Consider the following 17,480-nt stretch of genomic DNA (forward strand, 5'->3'; position numbering starts at 1 on the left):
AGGAAACTAGATAGAGGCATCAAAACCAGCTACTCACGGTTCGCAGATGGGGAAGAAACCGCTCTATGTCGTTCATGTCTATACCGTCATCTTCCTCAAACTTGTTTTTGTTCATCCTAAAAGACAGGAAGAAACCATCGGGGATGACAGGTGAACCTTCATTAGAGACAACACAGATAACGTGGGATGATCAAAACAATTCAAAGAGAGAACCAAAAGCGCACCCTTCTCTGTCGATGTGGGGCAGGTGCTTTGGTATTCCTCGGAGGTGTTTTCTGTGGAAGTGGCTGAAGTCCAGCTTCTCCGGCTGGATGTCCCAACCAGCACCTCTGCAACCAAGAGACAGAGAGGCGTGAGGTTAAAAAAGGGGTAAAAGACAGCTTTGATTACAGGAGAGGAATCAAAGTGAGCTCGGATGACAAATCGTATTGCCCTTCAAACAGCAAATAATTATGAATCAAATTGAAAGCAAGCATTCATGGTCGTTTGTTGGATATTCAATTAACAGTCAGCATCGTTTTGATAAGATTTTGATTGACATGTTGCTCAGAAACAAAAGCATCACACTTGGTTTAAAATATTAGTGAATCCTTTTTGGTGGACGGCATGACGTGACCGGTCCAGATTATTATTTGTAGGACGGCCTCTCAGAAAAACACAACTATTGAAAAATAATGAATGAGCATTGATCACAACTCATTTGCATGTTTGTGCACGGTAACTCTTGTCATGTTTTTTTTCATTATTCACACTATGCAACACCTCATCTCGGTCTGCAAGGAGGACGAACTGCTTACATCATCCTCTGGCCCTTCACAGTGTGCTCCGATGTGCCAACGTGGCCGCTTCTCAGGTAGACGAAGCTGCCTTGCAGCTGTTACCATGGCAACCAATCTTCCCTCCAATGATGTTGATGACTGTTTCATTCATTTCCTCTTTTTTTTTTTTTTCTTCTACTGTAAGTTACAGGTCCAGCTCTTGTTATAAAAAGTGGATCTCACTTGTCTAAATCAAAACAAGATTTACAAACACTGAACCCACACACGTCCTCAGCACTACGACTCCACTGTAGCTTAGCAGCCTACTTTGGGATGAGGCATAAGATCTTTTTAGATATGATGTCCCTTATTGCATTTCATGTGAATATATATTGTTTACGCACAATAAATGCCATCAGGGTCTTGGGATGAGCTTACCCGCATGAGTCCATTGTGTTGGCGGCCCATATGTCTGTCCCCAGGATGTCCAAGGAGCCGTCTCTGTTCCCGTTCTAGATGACGCACAAGGAAGACGTCTTCAGTATGACGGCACAACACTGCGTACCAAACTATCCCTCACTTAGTATTTATGAATGTAAAACCCAACTATTCTACTTAAAAAAGACCTATTCCCTTCAAAATAGAAATGAAATATGTTTTAAAGAGGAACTATTTTTTGTCTTCAATGCTGAACTATAACTGTTTGTAATACTGCTGTTTTACTGTTGTCAATTAGAGGTCAAACTGTGAACAGTGATGCAAAAATAATGTAGTGTCCCCTAAACAGTGAAGTTATGATTGCAGATTTGATTTTTGGAAGAACATCTTTGGATGCTGGAGACTCCACATGGAACAATACAAAGTATTCGTACCTCAAAGCCTCCCCAAGACTTTCATTTCTTTTAGATTGTTTTTTAGCACCCCTGAGGGAACGTGGCGGTAGAAGGCAGTAGATGCCAAGTGAAGCAACACACACACACACACGCACACACACCCACCATGGCAGGGCCTGTGAACTGGTTGTTTCTGCCCCTGCTGCCGGAGCGGGAGCCGGACCCGGGTCTGGAGCCGGAGCTGGGCCGCGAGCAGGTGCTGCCGTTGCTGCTGTGTTCCCACTCGTCCTGTGGGGTGGACACAGGGGACAAGGGAAAAGGACCAGGGACGCCGTTTCATTCAATACCCGTTTTATTTGAATAGCGTCAAAGTAAGAGAAGTATTTCGGTCACCCGAAAACAACATTTGAGTGTCAAAGCATACTAGCGGAGGCATGCGGGGTATTGTTTTGCTTAACAAAAGACCTCAGGGCACAGAATAGTGAGAGAACAGCTCCCATCTGCGCCGCCAAATGTTTGACTCCGTTATCGCTGAATTGTTTTAGATATTTTTAAAACGTCGAGCTGAATTAAAAATAAATAAAACTAAGAGTCCCATTTTTTTTAATTAAATGTATTAATAATATTTATTTTAATTACAGTCCCTCCTAGTTTTTGGCTTACTCTGCTCTTTGATCCTCTCACACATGCTGCCTCACCACTCGCTTCCTGGTGAATCACACCAGACACACACTCACACAGAGAGAGAGATTTATATTTAGATATTTACCTGACCAACTGACTGATAAGTCATTTTGGGTTATTTCATTACCGGCTCTGGCTCACAGTGTCCCACGGTAGTCATTAAGAGCATACTTTGTCTTCAGCGTCCCTTCCAATGACCCACTGATAACAAAACGCTTCAATCCCAGTGACGAGGGGCTCCGCATGAGCACAGAACCAGACAAACGGCAACAGCCACGATGCAAGTAGTGGAACAGCACGCGTGAAACTCAAGTCTGGCATCGGAAGAAGTCTTAATGAATGTTTTGATCGTGGGGTAAAGCCAGCCGCAGCATGGCGTTGGTATGTTTTCTTGAACGGGTATAAAACATCATCCTTCAATTAAATACCTAGCTTTGAGCTTTTGGTCGTTCGAGTTGTTTTACCAGCTCCATGTTGTTTGCAAGCTCGACGCGCTCCACGGCTCGTCATCTACATTCGTGTGACGTGATGTTGTTATTCATTGACATAGTTTTTAATGACACCACGACAGTCTTATTAAAGGTTTTTAGATCTGTTTAAAGAAAGCCTTGGAGAAGGGATAAAGTCACAGGAGGAAGTGTGGCGAGTGCAACAGTAGAGATTCAAAGAGACAGATTTAAGCTGCAGTCTGGGGTTCCTTAGGGGGAATAAACCCTGTTAAATGAAGCATTACTCACTCACTGATCTACGATCACCTTTTAAAATGAGCAGGAGCCTGAAACACAAACTCACGCGCTTGGTTGAGCCTCTTCCCCTTGAAGACGTCCAGCTGCCATCTTTCTTGTAGTCACAATCATCTGTCCACTGGTGGAGAGAAATAGGTGGAGAAGGTGCCGTCATTTGCTAAAAGGAGGGGGGCGGGGCGGGGGTTTAAATGCAAACAAAAACAATAAACAAAACTGAATTCACAAGTTCCCCTGACATCGTCTGATGGAGGAACCTCTGGATTTGCTCTGCCTAGCCACTCCACCTTAAAAACAGTTTGTTGGAGCAAAGCTCTCACCTCCGGCACCTTGACGTCGCTGTCGCGGTCCAGGTCTCCGTCGGCCTTGTCTCCCAGAAGCCCCTGCACCTGGTACTCCAGCACGTAGCTGTCGATGAAGCGCTCCAGCTCCTCGATCTCCTGCGAGCGAGTGCTCCCGGCCTCGGACGACGCAGACGCCACCGAGGAGTTCTCCATGGCAACCCCCCCGGCTGGCGGGGTGTGGGAGGGGGGAGGGGGGGAGGAGGAACGTGACCTGCGCGGGGGAGGAAGAGGGAGACACGGAGACCAAGTTAGAGCACTCGCGTGCTGGGACGGGAACGCCGGACCCGTGTTCGAACCCTAACCCTACAGTAAACCAGACGAAGAGTGTTTAGATTCCCCAAATCCAGCCACACACACGCCCTATGTCAATCTGTTCTGACGCCGCTCACACACCTTCTCGTGTCCATTTCCCTGGTTTGTTTTGCCACCTGTTCCCACGCACGCCGGGGCTCTCTCTCTCGCCCGTCCCGTGGTTTGTGTGCGATCACCTGACCCGTGGCCAACAGGAGAGCGGCTTCCTGCCCGGGCTGTCTTGTTGCTGCTAAGCTCCTTTACATCATGGCCCGGTCACCCGCTATGCAAAAGAGGATTTATTGCCCCCGGAGCACGCGGAAAGCCATCGTCTGAGTCCTGGCGACTCGCCGTGTGCACTTAAACAGAGGGTCTTCCTGCTGGACCACGCATCCTATCAACAACACAACAAAGTCTAATAGATCACCATCAACGCTCTCAATGATGTTAACAACTACAGGTAGCATTGCCAAAAGAAAATGCTCTCGTTGGAGGACCACGACTCAGGGGAGCACCCGGGAGGACTGGAAGCAGCCTCTAGCTCCAGGACAGCGGGCAGGGTAGTGCCTTCTCCTGCATTGAGGCATATTGCTTTAACCTTTGCATACTTTGCAACCTGTGGCTGAGCCGTGTGGGGCGATCACTGCACAGTTTGAATGGACGGGGGGGGGGGAGCATTCAGCAGCAGACAGCAGTCCGGATGCTCCAACGACAGGTTGGATGCTTATTGGTGGCGGGTTGCAGCTCGGTCAGATGCCCTACTCTTGTCCTTGACATGTGCTATAGAATAACTGCCTGAGGGGGAAGCTGCTGCCAATAGCTCCATCGATCCGTCCCTTCATAGCACACTTTTCTACATCGCGGCCTTTTTTGTCATTTCTTATTATTTGTATAGATCATATAGCAGTATATTTATACACGTGCTCACTGTGCAGGAAGACCGACACATCACATGGCCTGCACGCGCATCGTCATCAACCTCCAGAGCAAACACTGGCTCTGTGTCTTCATCATAGACCTGAATCAAAGTCCTTTCTATGCTGCCGTGTTTCGTAACAAACCGCTCCGAGGTGGTGGTGACATCTGCTTTGGTTTGCCAGTGTATTCGATATTTCGCCTACACGGCCATAACATCGGTGATCTTCAGGTGGGGGAGAACAAATTCGCCTTCCTTGTGTGATGACATTTATTGAGTTTAGAAGTGCCGCAAATATGTTCATGTGAGAGTCCAAAAAGCTCCTTGCTGTAGTGTACATGAGGGAGGGAGCTGCAGGGGCCCAGGAGCTTAAAACGGCATCACAAGGCATCTCGCATTGGCCAAACACAAACCTTGAAGAACTACGGCCCAATTCCCTGTTTTCATCAGTCAAAGAGCACCATCAGCTGGAATCGAGCAGTGGGAGCCTTGAAGAAGCTCAGACAAGGTGGAGGTCCAACCGATGGAGCGGTTTGTCGCAGCGAGCATCTAAAAGAGGAAGTTTTGTCCTGGGTTAACTTGACTGTGGCCCCTAGCAATTGGTCCGTCTGTTAAACTGGCCCATTATGCACCCCCCCCTCCCCCCCGGCCCCCATTCCATCTTTGTGCGTCTGTCCCACTCTCCTTCCCCTTCAAACTACATCCTTCAGTCCCCTGCTCTTTCCTGTCTCCGCCCTAATTCAATGTAACAGAAGCAGCCACTATCGCTGCATATTAGACTCGCTGTGACAGTTCCAACAAAGGCTGAATGTGAACTGACTGCAGGTAGAGTTCATTGCCGTCTTTTTCTTTTTAGACCGCATTGGTTTAGAATCTACGAAAACTGGCGAGGCGAGTGCATTTGTACCGCTGAAGCATTCAGAGACGTGAGTCAGGAGATTCAGAGGGTCTGAAAAACAAAGCTGAGAGAAAGCAGAGAGGCCACCGGCAGAGGAATAGACCCAGAGTGTAAGACGCGACGCAGCACATTAACACGGAGGCACGGATCACTGCAAAGAAAATGAACAATTGTGACATTTTGCATTGTGCGATGTTCAGTGCTTTTTGACTAAATCAATATTGTATCATTTTATCAAAAATAAGCTTCATTCCGTCTTTTTGCGTCGGCATTGTGGATTAAGTGAATAAAATAAGATGAATTCTAATTGGCCCATTTGTAAATGCAACGATTTAAATGGGATTTTTGAAAAAATATTTTTTTCATACCTTTCATTTTCTACAAAAAAAAATCGGTCCGTTTGGCACAAAACTGCAGCATTAGGACAAACAACAACTGTGAGCTGTTAAAAATAGCGGCCTCCAAAAGCACAATACCACAACAGTAGACATAGTAAAACAACACAACATGTACCGTGACCAGGTTAAACAAGCTTTGAGCCACCGGAGATTTGCAGCCTTTGATATGGTTACACAACAAGCCAAACTGTAAGAAGCATAATCCACACAAGCCAAACAGAGCAGATCCTGAGACAAAGTCTCCCCAGTGGGAGTCCAAGTCAACGGAGCTGCTTACTCCCCTGATCTGATGCTACTACCGACTGGCTGGGTGGCTTTTCAAACTAACACTCGTTCAATAGAATTTACAGTGGTCTATTTAGAGAAGGTTAAAAGCAATAGGAGCGGCAAACTCTCGGCTCTTTGTATAATGGTGAATGTGCGTTAAGCAGGAGGTGCGCATTGATGCATTAAAGGCCGCTGTGTGAAAGGTTAAGTAGCGCTGCGATAATTAAGAACCATTCAAAAGGCTGTCCTTCAGCGCCTTGAGCTGCGCTATGTGACTAACTAAACATGCGAATCTTTAACCTCGTCCTGTACGTTGCCTTTTAGTATTTAGTAGTTTAGTATTTAGTATCACCGGGGACAATAGCGTCTTAGACTTGGGACAAAACTGCAAACCAACTTCAAAAAGGAGTCTGTGGCAGTTCTCGCCTCCCATTGGCTGCAGCGAGCTGCTGGGTGTAAATGTGTTTACTCGTACAGCTGGAGCTGAATGACCTGAATCCAGAGGAACGAACCAGCAAGGATGGCCGAGTAGTACACTGTGTGTGTGCACAAAAAAACAATAGCCCCATTGTCCCCCCCCCCTCCCCTCCCATGCCCCTTTAGTGCCCTAATGGGAGAGCATTGAGCCCATGAAATGGTGTAGGACTGTAGCCCTGACAATGCCCCACATAACACAAATGAGTGAGGGTCCGCCATTCATCTGCCCGGGGGCCTCGCAACGTGTGTGGAGGGTGGGTAGAAGTTCTGAGGCCCCTCGAACCCGAACGACAACAAAAGTGAAAAGAGGACGCAACAAAAGGTTGGTCGTGGACTGAGCTGCAGCGGCTTGAACAAACGACACGACGACAAAACGAGTGACTCCCGAGGACAAAAAGGGGCCGGCCACGGAAATGCCGCGACAACGGTTCTGTGGCGGAGAACCACCGGCGCATCCCACCGCTGAGCGGCAGGCCGTCCGTCCGCTCATGTGTCCTCCTCAACATCTGCTCAAGGTCTGGGATCACAACTCACTCACCCATCCGTTAATCCATTCGTTGCAGGCGACGTAATGAGCGTTTACCTGGACGGGGAGTCCCAGCCCCAAACTTGGCCCCGTGTTTTTGGCCTCTTGGCTTGAACGTGAGACGCACGGGCAGGAGCTCCGTTGCTGCTACTTCCCCCCCCCGCACAACCAGAAGGCGTCGACATTTGCTGCTCTGGGAGGATTCGGTCATCCTTCAGACGCCGCAGTGCCTTCGAGGGCAGAGTTCACCGCCTCAATCAGCGCTGCTGCGCGCTGGGCCCGGACACGATGATGACACTGCGCTGACTCTGCTTAGACGGGCCAAGCGAAGCCGTATTTCGGGGGGGCCGGGTGTAAAGATCAGCAGCACTTTGAGGGCGCAGCTATTGTTTGATATTGTTGAACTTCACATGTCCCCCCCTGTAAGCAGTTCAGTCACCATGCACATCCCTACGTGATTAATCCTATTTTTGGCCTTAATATTTTGTGACTGTGACCATTCCGCATGGCACTATCACAACATAATGCAAGACGCATGAAAGATTCAAAGTCCCTCTGTGAATTAGCATGTCACTAAATCTTGGCCTCTGTTACAACCTCACATATCGTGTGGGTTTCTACATGCTTTTGCCCGTGTTGCCAGATGAATACATGTTTACCAAACAGTTACAGAAGGTCGCTGAATGACATGAGGAGTCTGGGTACAAGTCAGACGGCAGACACTAAGCCATGTTAACCATCTCCTGTCAATGAATAGTGACACTTGCTGAACTGGACTTACAAGTCGGCTGACTTCTTCAGCGTACGGCGTTTTGAATTCGCTCTCCACCCACCTCTGAAAAAGCTTTATTTTTAAGGTAAATTCAGGCAGTGCCTGGTCTTGGTTTTCTTGTCACTTTAAAATCAGGAGGGTCTCTCTGGTGTGACCTGTGGTAGCACGCAAACATTCCTTTACCTGACTAGAGTCACTCTGATCCAATCAGCAACTGAACCGCAGGAATGTCCAAAATGTTATGATGTAACCGGCTAAAACTGAGGGAAAAAAAACAAAAAAAACAGGCACAACTCCTGTTAACCACTTCATGTTAGTGCTGTTTTAACTTTCAACATACAATGAAGGGTTTGCAGTTGCATTGATTGCAGCATGCTTTCAACCTGGTTCAGGCTTGACCCATCCCGTACTAAAGTACTAACAACATGCAAAACAAATACAACCGTTTCTATTGGCTCCTACTTTACCTTTTACCTTTCCTCAGACATGTCACATAGGACTGTCTCATCAGTGAGTCTCTCGCTGTCCTGCCCCAGACCAGCAGCAGCTGTGATCTCCTCTTTGTTTTGTTGGCCAGGCAGCTGATCTGCAGCATGCACAGCTGCTCTCCTATCTGACTCTCTGAAGGGACAATGGCATACCTGTCCTGCGGGGACAGCGTTACCGGAAAACGGACAGATCGCAAAAGGTGTCCTTTGCAGCTGGCCACGACGAACCCATCACTGCCCTAGCTACAGTTTTTCCATCGTTCCTTTTCTATTTTGCACTCACAAACCACGCCCATGCTGTCTGGGACGCTACTCCCCTCTGTGTGTGTGTGTGTGTGTGTATGTGTGTCCGTTAGCCTTGCCGTGTCTCCACGGGACGTGCGCCGGGACAACGCGATCGCTGCACCCGCATTGTCCACGGAAGTTTTCTTTTTAAAGGCACATCTGGGGGAGCCCCCCTCCTTCCTCCTTCCTCCTCCTCCTTCTCTCATCCGCACCCCGCCGTGACTGCCCGCGTGCGAGCCGGTAACAATGGTGACGCGAGCTTTGCGGCTAACCAGCCGTGCTAATGCTAGCTAGTTATTAAGTGCAACGGTAAACAACGGGCCACACACTGACAGCTGCGCTAACGTCAACAGGTCCGCCGGGGGGCTGAGGCCAAAAAACACCCCGCAAAACAGGGGTCCCTCGCGGCCGGCGAAACTCGGCGGCAGACCCAGCGCGTCGTTTAAAACGCTGGTCAACACGGTCGTGGCCACGGACGGCCACCTTCACCCGGCTTAAAAATGGGATAAATCCTCACCCGAAGAGAGACTCGGCCTCCTGGTGAACCCGGGATCTCCTCCTGAGATCAGACCCGCCGCGTCATGGGTGTTGTTGTTTTTTTTCCTCCCCCAAAAGAAAAGTGGGGAAGAGGGTTAGCTATCTAGCGGCAGCTATAACTCCGACGTCCAAAGGAAAGGGGGGAATGCAGGAATGTGACGTTCACTCCCGGTTTGCTGGCAGCGGTGACACGTGAACCGAAGAGCGAGGCATTGTGGGAAATGGAGTCCAGTGTCAATGTGAGCGTCGCTTGAGAAGATGCCAGATGAATGACTGGTTGGACGTGTCACGCTGACCCTTGCCTGCTGTTTTAGTAAAGTTCACTTTGATTTCTGGAGTTCTAAAGTCAAAGCTGAGCCCATCACACATAATCCCCCCGATCCATTGAGGTGAAAGTTCATATTTCTTTGTCATTGCACAGTACAAGTAGTGAGACAACGGAATGCTACTCTGCATTTAAACACACGCCACACAGTGGGAGCAGTGTGCTGCTGGCGGAAAGGAGCCCGGCCCGAGCAGTTGGGTGTTGGGTGCCTTGTACAGGGACACCGGAGCAGCCGGGGTTCGAAACAACAAGCCTTTCGGTTACCGGCGCACCCTCCCTGGTGTACGCACCGTGGAAAAGTTCTGGCAGCGGTGGGATTTGAACCCACGCCTCCTGAGAGACTGGAGCCTTAATCCAGCGCCTTAGACCGCTCGGCCACGCTACCGTTGGGAAGAGGGCCCAGTCTTTAAAATCAAATTACTACATCTAAAGTGTACTTGTACTAAAGTGTATTTATAAGCGTACTTTCCTTATTTATTGCCCTTTCCTGCAACTTTATAGTTGTGCGTCACTGCATTTATGAAGAAAATATTCTGAATTTCAGTACATTTATTTGGAAACTTGAGTTACTAGTCACATTGCAGCTAATTAATATTATCAAGAAACAAATCAGGATGATAAGATTAGGCAACAACTTTAATGAACCTCTGGGAACAATTCACAAGCTATGCAGATAAAGTAGGCTGAGTTTAGCCGCACCTTTACGAGCTTCAAATTGAAAGTGATGTAGGCCTTTATGGTATAATGAGTGTACTTTAAGTTTAAGTATATTTTGAGGCCAATATTGTTTGTTTTACTTAAGTGAATGCAGGAGCTTTATTCTTCTTCCACCACTGGAAATAACCAATTACATCACAAAAAGATAAGACCATTTTTAAAATGATTTATAAAAATGAAGAGGTTAGAGACTGACTGTAATAGTGAGTATAATTGTTTAAAGCGTGGACTTTAACTGTACTATATCTAACTGAGCTATTCTTCACAGTTTTGTGTAATGGGCTTGAATCCACCACAATGTGTGTATCACATTGATGTCTTACATGTTATACAATTGTATCATTTACAATTCTAAAATCCTGGCCCTAGTGGCCCTCAAATAACAACCTGTGCTTAACAAAGATTCTGAACAAATGAAAGGAAGTAAATGACTGCAGATCAGATCAAACTTTCTGAAGCATCGGTCCAATGTAATCATGACCCCTTGTGGATGCTGATAAAAGTTCCGTCGGAGGAGCAGACACCTCAAATGTTTTGGTTTGGAGTGTTTGTGTGTGCATCACATATTGTGAATAATAACACAGGGATTTATCTGGGTCCGTAGTCAATATGCTGACTGAAATATTGACTCACACATACACCTGACGCACATAACACAGACAGAAAGGTACACAATACAGTGACAGATGACCTAAAAAAAAAAACGAGGCAGATATGCCTGTAAGTAGAAACTGTTCCCTCCTCCTCCAGATGGCTGCGAAACACGTTGGCCACCACAGCCAGAGGCTGATTAACTACCACGGCGTGATGGAGACTCCAGCAGGTTACTACACCCCCCACCCCGTTCTTCTTCTTCTTCTTCTTCTCCTCAGCCCCCCCCCATCGTCCCCAGTCCCTCGCCCAGTTCTAAAACATCTATCTTTAGTCATCCCATAATTGCCTTGTTGTCCTCTCCGCGTCGCCCGCAGCACTGCAGGCCTCACATGCCTCCATCTCCCTCCCATACCGCTGTGCGTTCTCACTGTGCAGATGCTCCCCTTCTGTCATCTCCTCTGACACCAGCTCACCTGTAAATCTTCTTCCTCCTTTGACATGAAAAACACACAAAACACACAGAAATAATTCTCAGCCTCTTGTCTTACCAATCTTAGATCTGTTTTAAATGAACACGTCTATTGAACTGCAGATTTGAGGCTGGTGTGAAGCTGGAGTGTAAAAGTCGGTACGTGTCAGTAAGTACTTTGCACTGTTACCAAGGAAACCATAAAGCTGAACTTCTATATCATTCCATTGTTCTAAAAATGCCAACACTTTGATTTTTGCAATGCTTCATATAAGCTCCCCATCAAAAACATTTTTTTACGTTATGTTCCTACACCCACTGTGTAAGAGTCTAATATTTGTGTGTGAGATGTGTATGTAAGTGAGCTATTAAGGTCATACTTATCTTAAAGTATAATGATCTCAGTCAAATGCCTTTGCCAACAGTTTATAATGATACAATAGTGATACAAAACACCACTGGCCCAATCAAGCTCTTATTACTGCACTGTGTTTGGGGGGGGGGGGGGATTAACAGGGAAAGGGATTGTTAGTGTCAGTCTGTGAAGTTCATTGGGGCGATGCCGTGGTCCCCCCCGTGCTTCTGTTCCAACGGGTCGGATCGGTGCTGGAGATAAGTGTGGGAGAAATGTCTAGGAAACCGGCAACCAAAACACAAGTGGGTGGAAAAAACACACACAGGCGCGCACACACACACACACACACACACACACACACATCAACGCTCAGAAAATAAACACGAAAACATGCTTTCTAACCAGCAGGTGGGGGCAGTAGACAGATCATAGGGCCGTGGTGCTCTGAGCGCTGCCGTTATAATGTGCTGTAAGATCTAGTGTACCTACACATACAGGGGGCGGGAAGGAATTCACAAAACCACTCGACCAATGCGATCTACCGCAACATAATATCCCTGTGTACTCTAACACTGAAACACATTTGACTGTAAAACACTATTATGTTTTTTAAATCCCTGCCCTGGACCATTTTAAGATCCATATTTCACTGTGACAACTGTTTTGAGCCGTAACAGTTGCATTACAAATATATTAAGTTCATAAACCTCAAACTGTTATTTTTTTTAAACAGACAGCAATTGTAAATGTGGGTATGCCCCTATAAATAATTGTTGAATCGACTGGTTAGTTTGGTTTGGGACAGTTTTTAAAGCTGCCAAAGCTGACATTTGCATTTAAATAATAACAAAAAATTCCTAATGGATTCATGAAAATCATCAAATTAATTCTCTTCTCATTGACTGATCGACGAGTCCACTATACGTAGTTGAAAAAAAAAATTCAAGAACTGCAGCTGAACAGGTAATGTAAAAACAGGTCATATTGAAGCTGCAAAATAATTATTTTCTAATAGTGAGAAAGAAAAAAAAAGAAAATCCCATATCAAAATTGTTTACCCGTTGTCCTTCAGATTCCCTCTCCAGCCCCCCCCCCTCCCCCCCCTCTCCCTCTCACACACACCCTTCGGCAGCCTGACGCTCCCCCTGCTGTTGAACCGCAGTAGAGCGCGGGCCCCGTCTGAGGCCCATCTGAGGAGCGCGCTGACATCTCCGGGCCCAGTGTGTGTGTGTGTGTGCGCGTGCGTGTGTGTGTGTGTGTGTGTGTGTGTGTGCTCCCGCCTGTACGCTGAGCACCCGTTGAGTAGGTGGGTCTGCTGGAAGGGAGTGGGAGAGGTGGGAAGAGGGCAGATGGAACACAGAAGGAAGTTCACCAGCAACACGTAGAGTGTCAGAGAGGGACGGAGAGGGAGGGGCTCGGAGGGACGGGACGGAGACAGCGGTAGGTACGGAGGGGGCTGAAGTGAGAGAACGGAGGGGGACGGATATGCAGAGAGAAAAGACGGCGGGGGGGGGGTAAAGGGATGAGGGAGGGAAAAAAAAGGACGGAGAGGTGAGAGATGTGTCAGGTACCAGAGGGAGAGGTGATGGGCAGCGGGGGGTAAGAGGGAGGGTGACAGGTATATGGATGGAGGGGGGGGTTGGAGTTTTCGGGGGGGGGGGGGGGGGGGGGGTGATAATGATATCAGGTGCAGGAGGGAGAGACAGTTGAGTGACCTTCAAGAATAGTTTGATAGTTGGACGTGAGAAGAAATATTCTCTCACGGAAAGACCTTGTGATTGCAAAACAATAATTAACTGGGTTGTTTTAAGAGATGAAGTTGACCCTCGAGTCAACAGTTTTATCATTCAGAACATACTATTTTAAATGATTTACTTAGTTTTATTTCAGTCCAAGAGTAACGTTCCTTTTTGTATTATACATTTTTTAGCAAATATGGTAAAAAACCTTTTGCAAAACAGTTTGGCTCTCCTCCAAACATATATACAATAATTTTAAAAGGTAGATAAATAAAATCTTTAAAATATATTAATTCCCTCTCCCTCCTTGGAGGGGGGAGACACAAACCTTTCAGATCTATATTCTCATGCAGCCACTTTAGACGCTGCCCAATACGAAGTCGTGTGATTGTTTACATTTATTATAACTTCCTGTTCCTACATCCTACCTCAGCCTGTGGATATTTCTCATTATAACTTCTCCCCCATGTCAATGCGCTTGACAATTTGATGCAGTCTATTTTTTTCTCATTCACGAGCTAAGTAGTGGAATTATTGCTGTCTGGATGTGATTCATTGCTGGAGTAATTTATGCCATTTGGAGACAAGGGGAACGTTTAAAATGAAAGTGAGGAATTGCATTCACAACCCTTTGTAACAATTGTATATTTGATCTCCTTTGGGAAAGCATGCTGTGATACTTGTTCACTTAGCTTAAACCTAAATCTAAACTTAAAGGTCCCATTGGATAAGCCTTTCAGGAACAACTTATCAATGCTCTTTTTGTCTGGCTTGTCTCCTCTTTACTGATATGAAGGAGGTCTGCTATGCTCTCTTCCAAACTGGCTTTCCCATGCAGGTTACTTTGTTGAATAAAGCTACATGGTTACACTTTCCTTGTGTGTGCGTGTATATACATGTGTGTGTGTGTGTGTGCGTGCAGGAGGACTCCAAGCAGGGTTGTTAAAGCAGAAATCTCTGACCTTGTCTGAACTGTACAGTGCACGGAGTGATAGCACAAGGTGCCTCCGGGTCAGAGTCGGGTGTTAACATTATCCAACATAACATCTGTTTGTGTGTGTTGTGTGCGTGTGTGTGTGTCTTGTCTGGGAAGGGGGAAGTGAAAAGGAGTGTGTCTGGTTATTGTGCGTTCATGCCCAGCCAAACTACATCCCACACACGGCTGAGAGACTGTGGGCTCCGCTGGACCTTTTAAAAGAACACACTTTCTTTTGTCTGTGTGCACAAGTGCGTGTTTGCCTTTAGGCTGAAATCACTGTAATGCAGTCCGTTCTATCAGATGCTAAAATATAATTTTTTTCAAAATATTTGGCATGCGGTTGTTATTTGTATTGCACCAATTAACGAGGTTAAACATTTACATAAAGGAAAAAAATGCCAAAACACATTCTAACTTTATTGTTATCCTAGAACAAAAAAAAGAGAAAGTATATATGATTTCATTGTATTAAAAGGAAATGCACCATGACATACATTCGTTGCTATGGTATTCACTTTCACATATCTATTTCATTCACGTCCCTGCGTCATTGTAAGAACTCACAGCTCACAGGCCTCTTAATTTAAAGACCTGCCATGTAATACTAATGTTGAGCTTGGTTTCTTTTACTACTTTTACTATGCTCACATTTCTGTTTCAGTGGTGCAGAAAAAAACTACCCAAATGCCTTCAAGTAAAATGGCAGCACAGTCTGCTGGGTTCATTCTAACAAGGTTCCCAAACCCACTGATCACGGTATGCAGCTGGGGAGCTTTGTGCATACAGTTTGTATCCAAGTACGTTAAATTATATGAACGCCGTTGGCTGATAACTGGCAAAATCAAGCTATTTTAAATGAAGTACTGCTTAAACTAGCCTAAATATTTCATAATCCAACCTATGTCCTACTCCCCTATTTGTGTATTAGTGTTATTATTACAATTTTGGTTCCTAAAAAGCGACGTGGCTGCTATTATTAGAGTCAGGACAAAGAGGGAACTAAGTATTGAAGCACCTGTGGGGCGTCACCCAAAATCCAGACCCGTAATGACAGCCCTGCCAGACAGAAAAAAAGTGTGCAAAGAACGTGTGTGTGAGTGTGTCTGTGCGTGTGTGTGTCTGTGGGGTTGGCCCGTGGTCGTCATGGTGAGAGGAGGTTGGGGGCTGCAATATAGCTGTGGCTCAAGTCACGATCAAGAGCGCGGCGTTTCTGTTTGCTAACACGTGTGTCTGTGCATGTGTGTGTGTGTGTGTGTGTGTGTCTCTGTGTGTGTAGTCGTGGCTTCAATGAGCCACCCCCATAGAGAAATGCTTGGTGCTTTATGGGCTGTGTGTGCAGCAGGAACAGAACTGTGTTTTTCTTTTCTTTTTTCATCATCAACAAATGGTACAAAAAGACACACAATGTGGAAGGAGACAGCGACGCGCAGCAACGTTTCACATGTCGGCTTCGAAGAGAAAGAGGAAACATTTGTGTGTTTTGGGAAAAATCCTATGTGCTGTGTGTTGATGTGAAAAGTGTCATGAAGTCAAGCTGATTGGTGTGTATTGCCAATAACCGCTAGTTCCAATCATGTGGGCAGTCTCTGTGTGTGTGTGTGTGTGTGTGTGTGACTCATGCCGGGAACATGCCTGTGTTTCTGAATCCTTAGTAGTCAGTCATGTTTTAAGATGCCATCTTACATATACAACCCAAACTATCTGCATGCCTGAAAATGTGTCTTTTTGTCACAACCCCCCCCCCCCTCAAAAGAAAACATCCCATAACACTTTGGGAAAAGCTTCAAGGGTGTGAGCGACGCACTGAAACAATCCCTCTGGGCTTGTGGAGCCTCTTTGCGGCTGCAGGCCCAGCGGAAAGGCAGCAGTCAAGAGTTCCTATTTCTTGACCTGTTTGGGGGTAGGAACTGACACACAAACGACATACAAATACACTCATGCACGGACACACGCCCATACAGCATGTGCACAAACACACGCATACACACACACACACACGGGTGCAAACTTTTGCACTTAAACACACAAAGTGAATTCAATGTATGCATAGATGCATTTAAACGAGCATGCATGCACAAAGACCAACACACAAACACACACACACGCTCGCAGAAAGACACAAACACACACACAAAGTGTTTATTCTGAGAGTGTATCCCTCCCTGATGACCGGTTAGGGCGAGGAGAGCTGCCGGCAAAGCCCACCAATCCAACTCATTCTACAGTTGATTTACTGTCCCGCCACCAGTCCACTACTGTATAATTACCCTAACACACACACACACACACACACACACACACACACACACACACACACACACACACACACACACACACATAATTACACGCACAGCCACAAGCACCTATTGCACAATGATATGTATACACATGGGTAAAACATGTAACACAAGTGTAGCAAAATAAACAAAAGAACAGAGAAGATGTCTGGTTGTAAATCTTTTTCCTCATCTGTTCTAATTTAGGATATTTAATGGTTTAAGCAAAGCTGCTGTATGTGTAACCAGTGCACTAAAATAACATTTCAAATATCTATTTTACATTTGTAGACACCTTTGTAGTTCCATGCAGCAAAAGCAACTCAATATCATAGATCATAATTCCTTGAAAAAAATGGAAATTTGAAATATGAAGAGATAACTTAATCAGATCTGCAAAAAAAGGATGTGCGGTCAAAAAAATCTTATTAAAAAAAGTTTTAGTTACCCTATTTTTATTTTCAAGTTTGAAATTAGTTTTGTGTATTTTTGAAAAACATTTGAAACGTTTTTGTTGTATAAATGTTTTCAAATGCAGTTGAAAAATTTAAGGGTGAAACGTTAAATGTTTTCTAAATTATTCTTTAGATAAGAAATTCAAATAAATACAAATACCAAAGTGGCTGTCAAATTCAGAGATCATAAAACAAGCTGACGTGAATAGTAATCCCAGAGATGGACTGAGTGAAGTTCGTCATAAACCTCGATGTGCTGGAAGTGACAGATATAAAAACTGTCCCCCATTCACACCTATTGATTACAGCGACCAGCTCACTAAACTCCACACAGGAAGGCCCTTCAGCAACGCA

General features: G+C 46.0%; 1 protein-coding gene and 1 non-coding gene across 4 annotated transcripts in view; both read right to left on the bottom strand.

Annotated features, from left to right (window-relative positions):
* The window catches only part of ctif (CBP80/20-dependent translation initiation factor), a 32,713-nt gene extending 23,324 nt beyond the window's left edge, over positions 1 to 9,389 (bottom strand). For 2 of the 3 annotated variants that reach the window (XM_037485050.2, XM_037485047.2), the window contains exons 1-7: positions 9,198 to 9,389; positions 3,339 to 3,573; positions 3,068 to 3,178; positions 1,757 to 1,879; positions 1,197 to 1,270; positions 225 to 329; positions 38 to 116 (exon numbers count right to left, since the gene is read on the bottom strand). In XM_037485050.2, coding sequence (XP_037340947.2) covers positions 38 to 116; positions 225 to 329; positions 1,197 to 1,270; positions 1,757 to 1,879; positions 3,068 to 3,178; positions 3,339 to 3,515 — 669 coding nt within the window. In that variant the 5' untranslated portion in view covers positions 3,516 to 3,573; positions 9,198 to 9,389. The remainder of the gene's footprint in view (positions 1 to 37; positions 117 to 224; positions 330 to 1,196; positions 1,271 to 1,756; positions 1,880 to 3,067; positions 3,179 to 3,338; positions 3,574 to 9,197) is intronic. The other variant, XM_037485048.2, reaches the window with a different exon arrangement.
* Positions 9,390 to 9,845: 456 nt separating this feature from the next.
* Positions 9,846 to 9,927, bottom strand: trnal-aag (transfer RNA leucine (anticodon AAG)). Its single transcript has one exon. It is a non-coding gene; the product is annotated as a tRNA-Leu (tRNA).
* Positions 9,928 to 17,480: the final 7,553 nt, after the last annotated feature.

The sequence above is a fragment of the Pungitius pungitius genome, chromosome 18 (genome assembly GCF_949316345.1).
Source record: "Pungitius pungitius chromosome 18, fPunPun2.1, whole genome shotgun sequence".
NCBI lineage: Eukaryota > Metazoa > Chordata > Actinopteri > Perciformes > Gasterosteidae > Pungitius > Pungitius pungitius.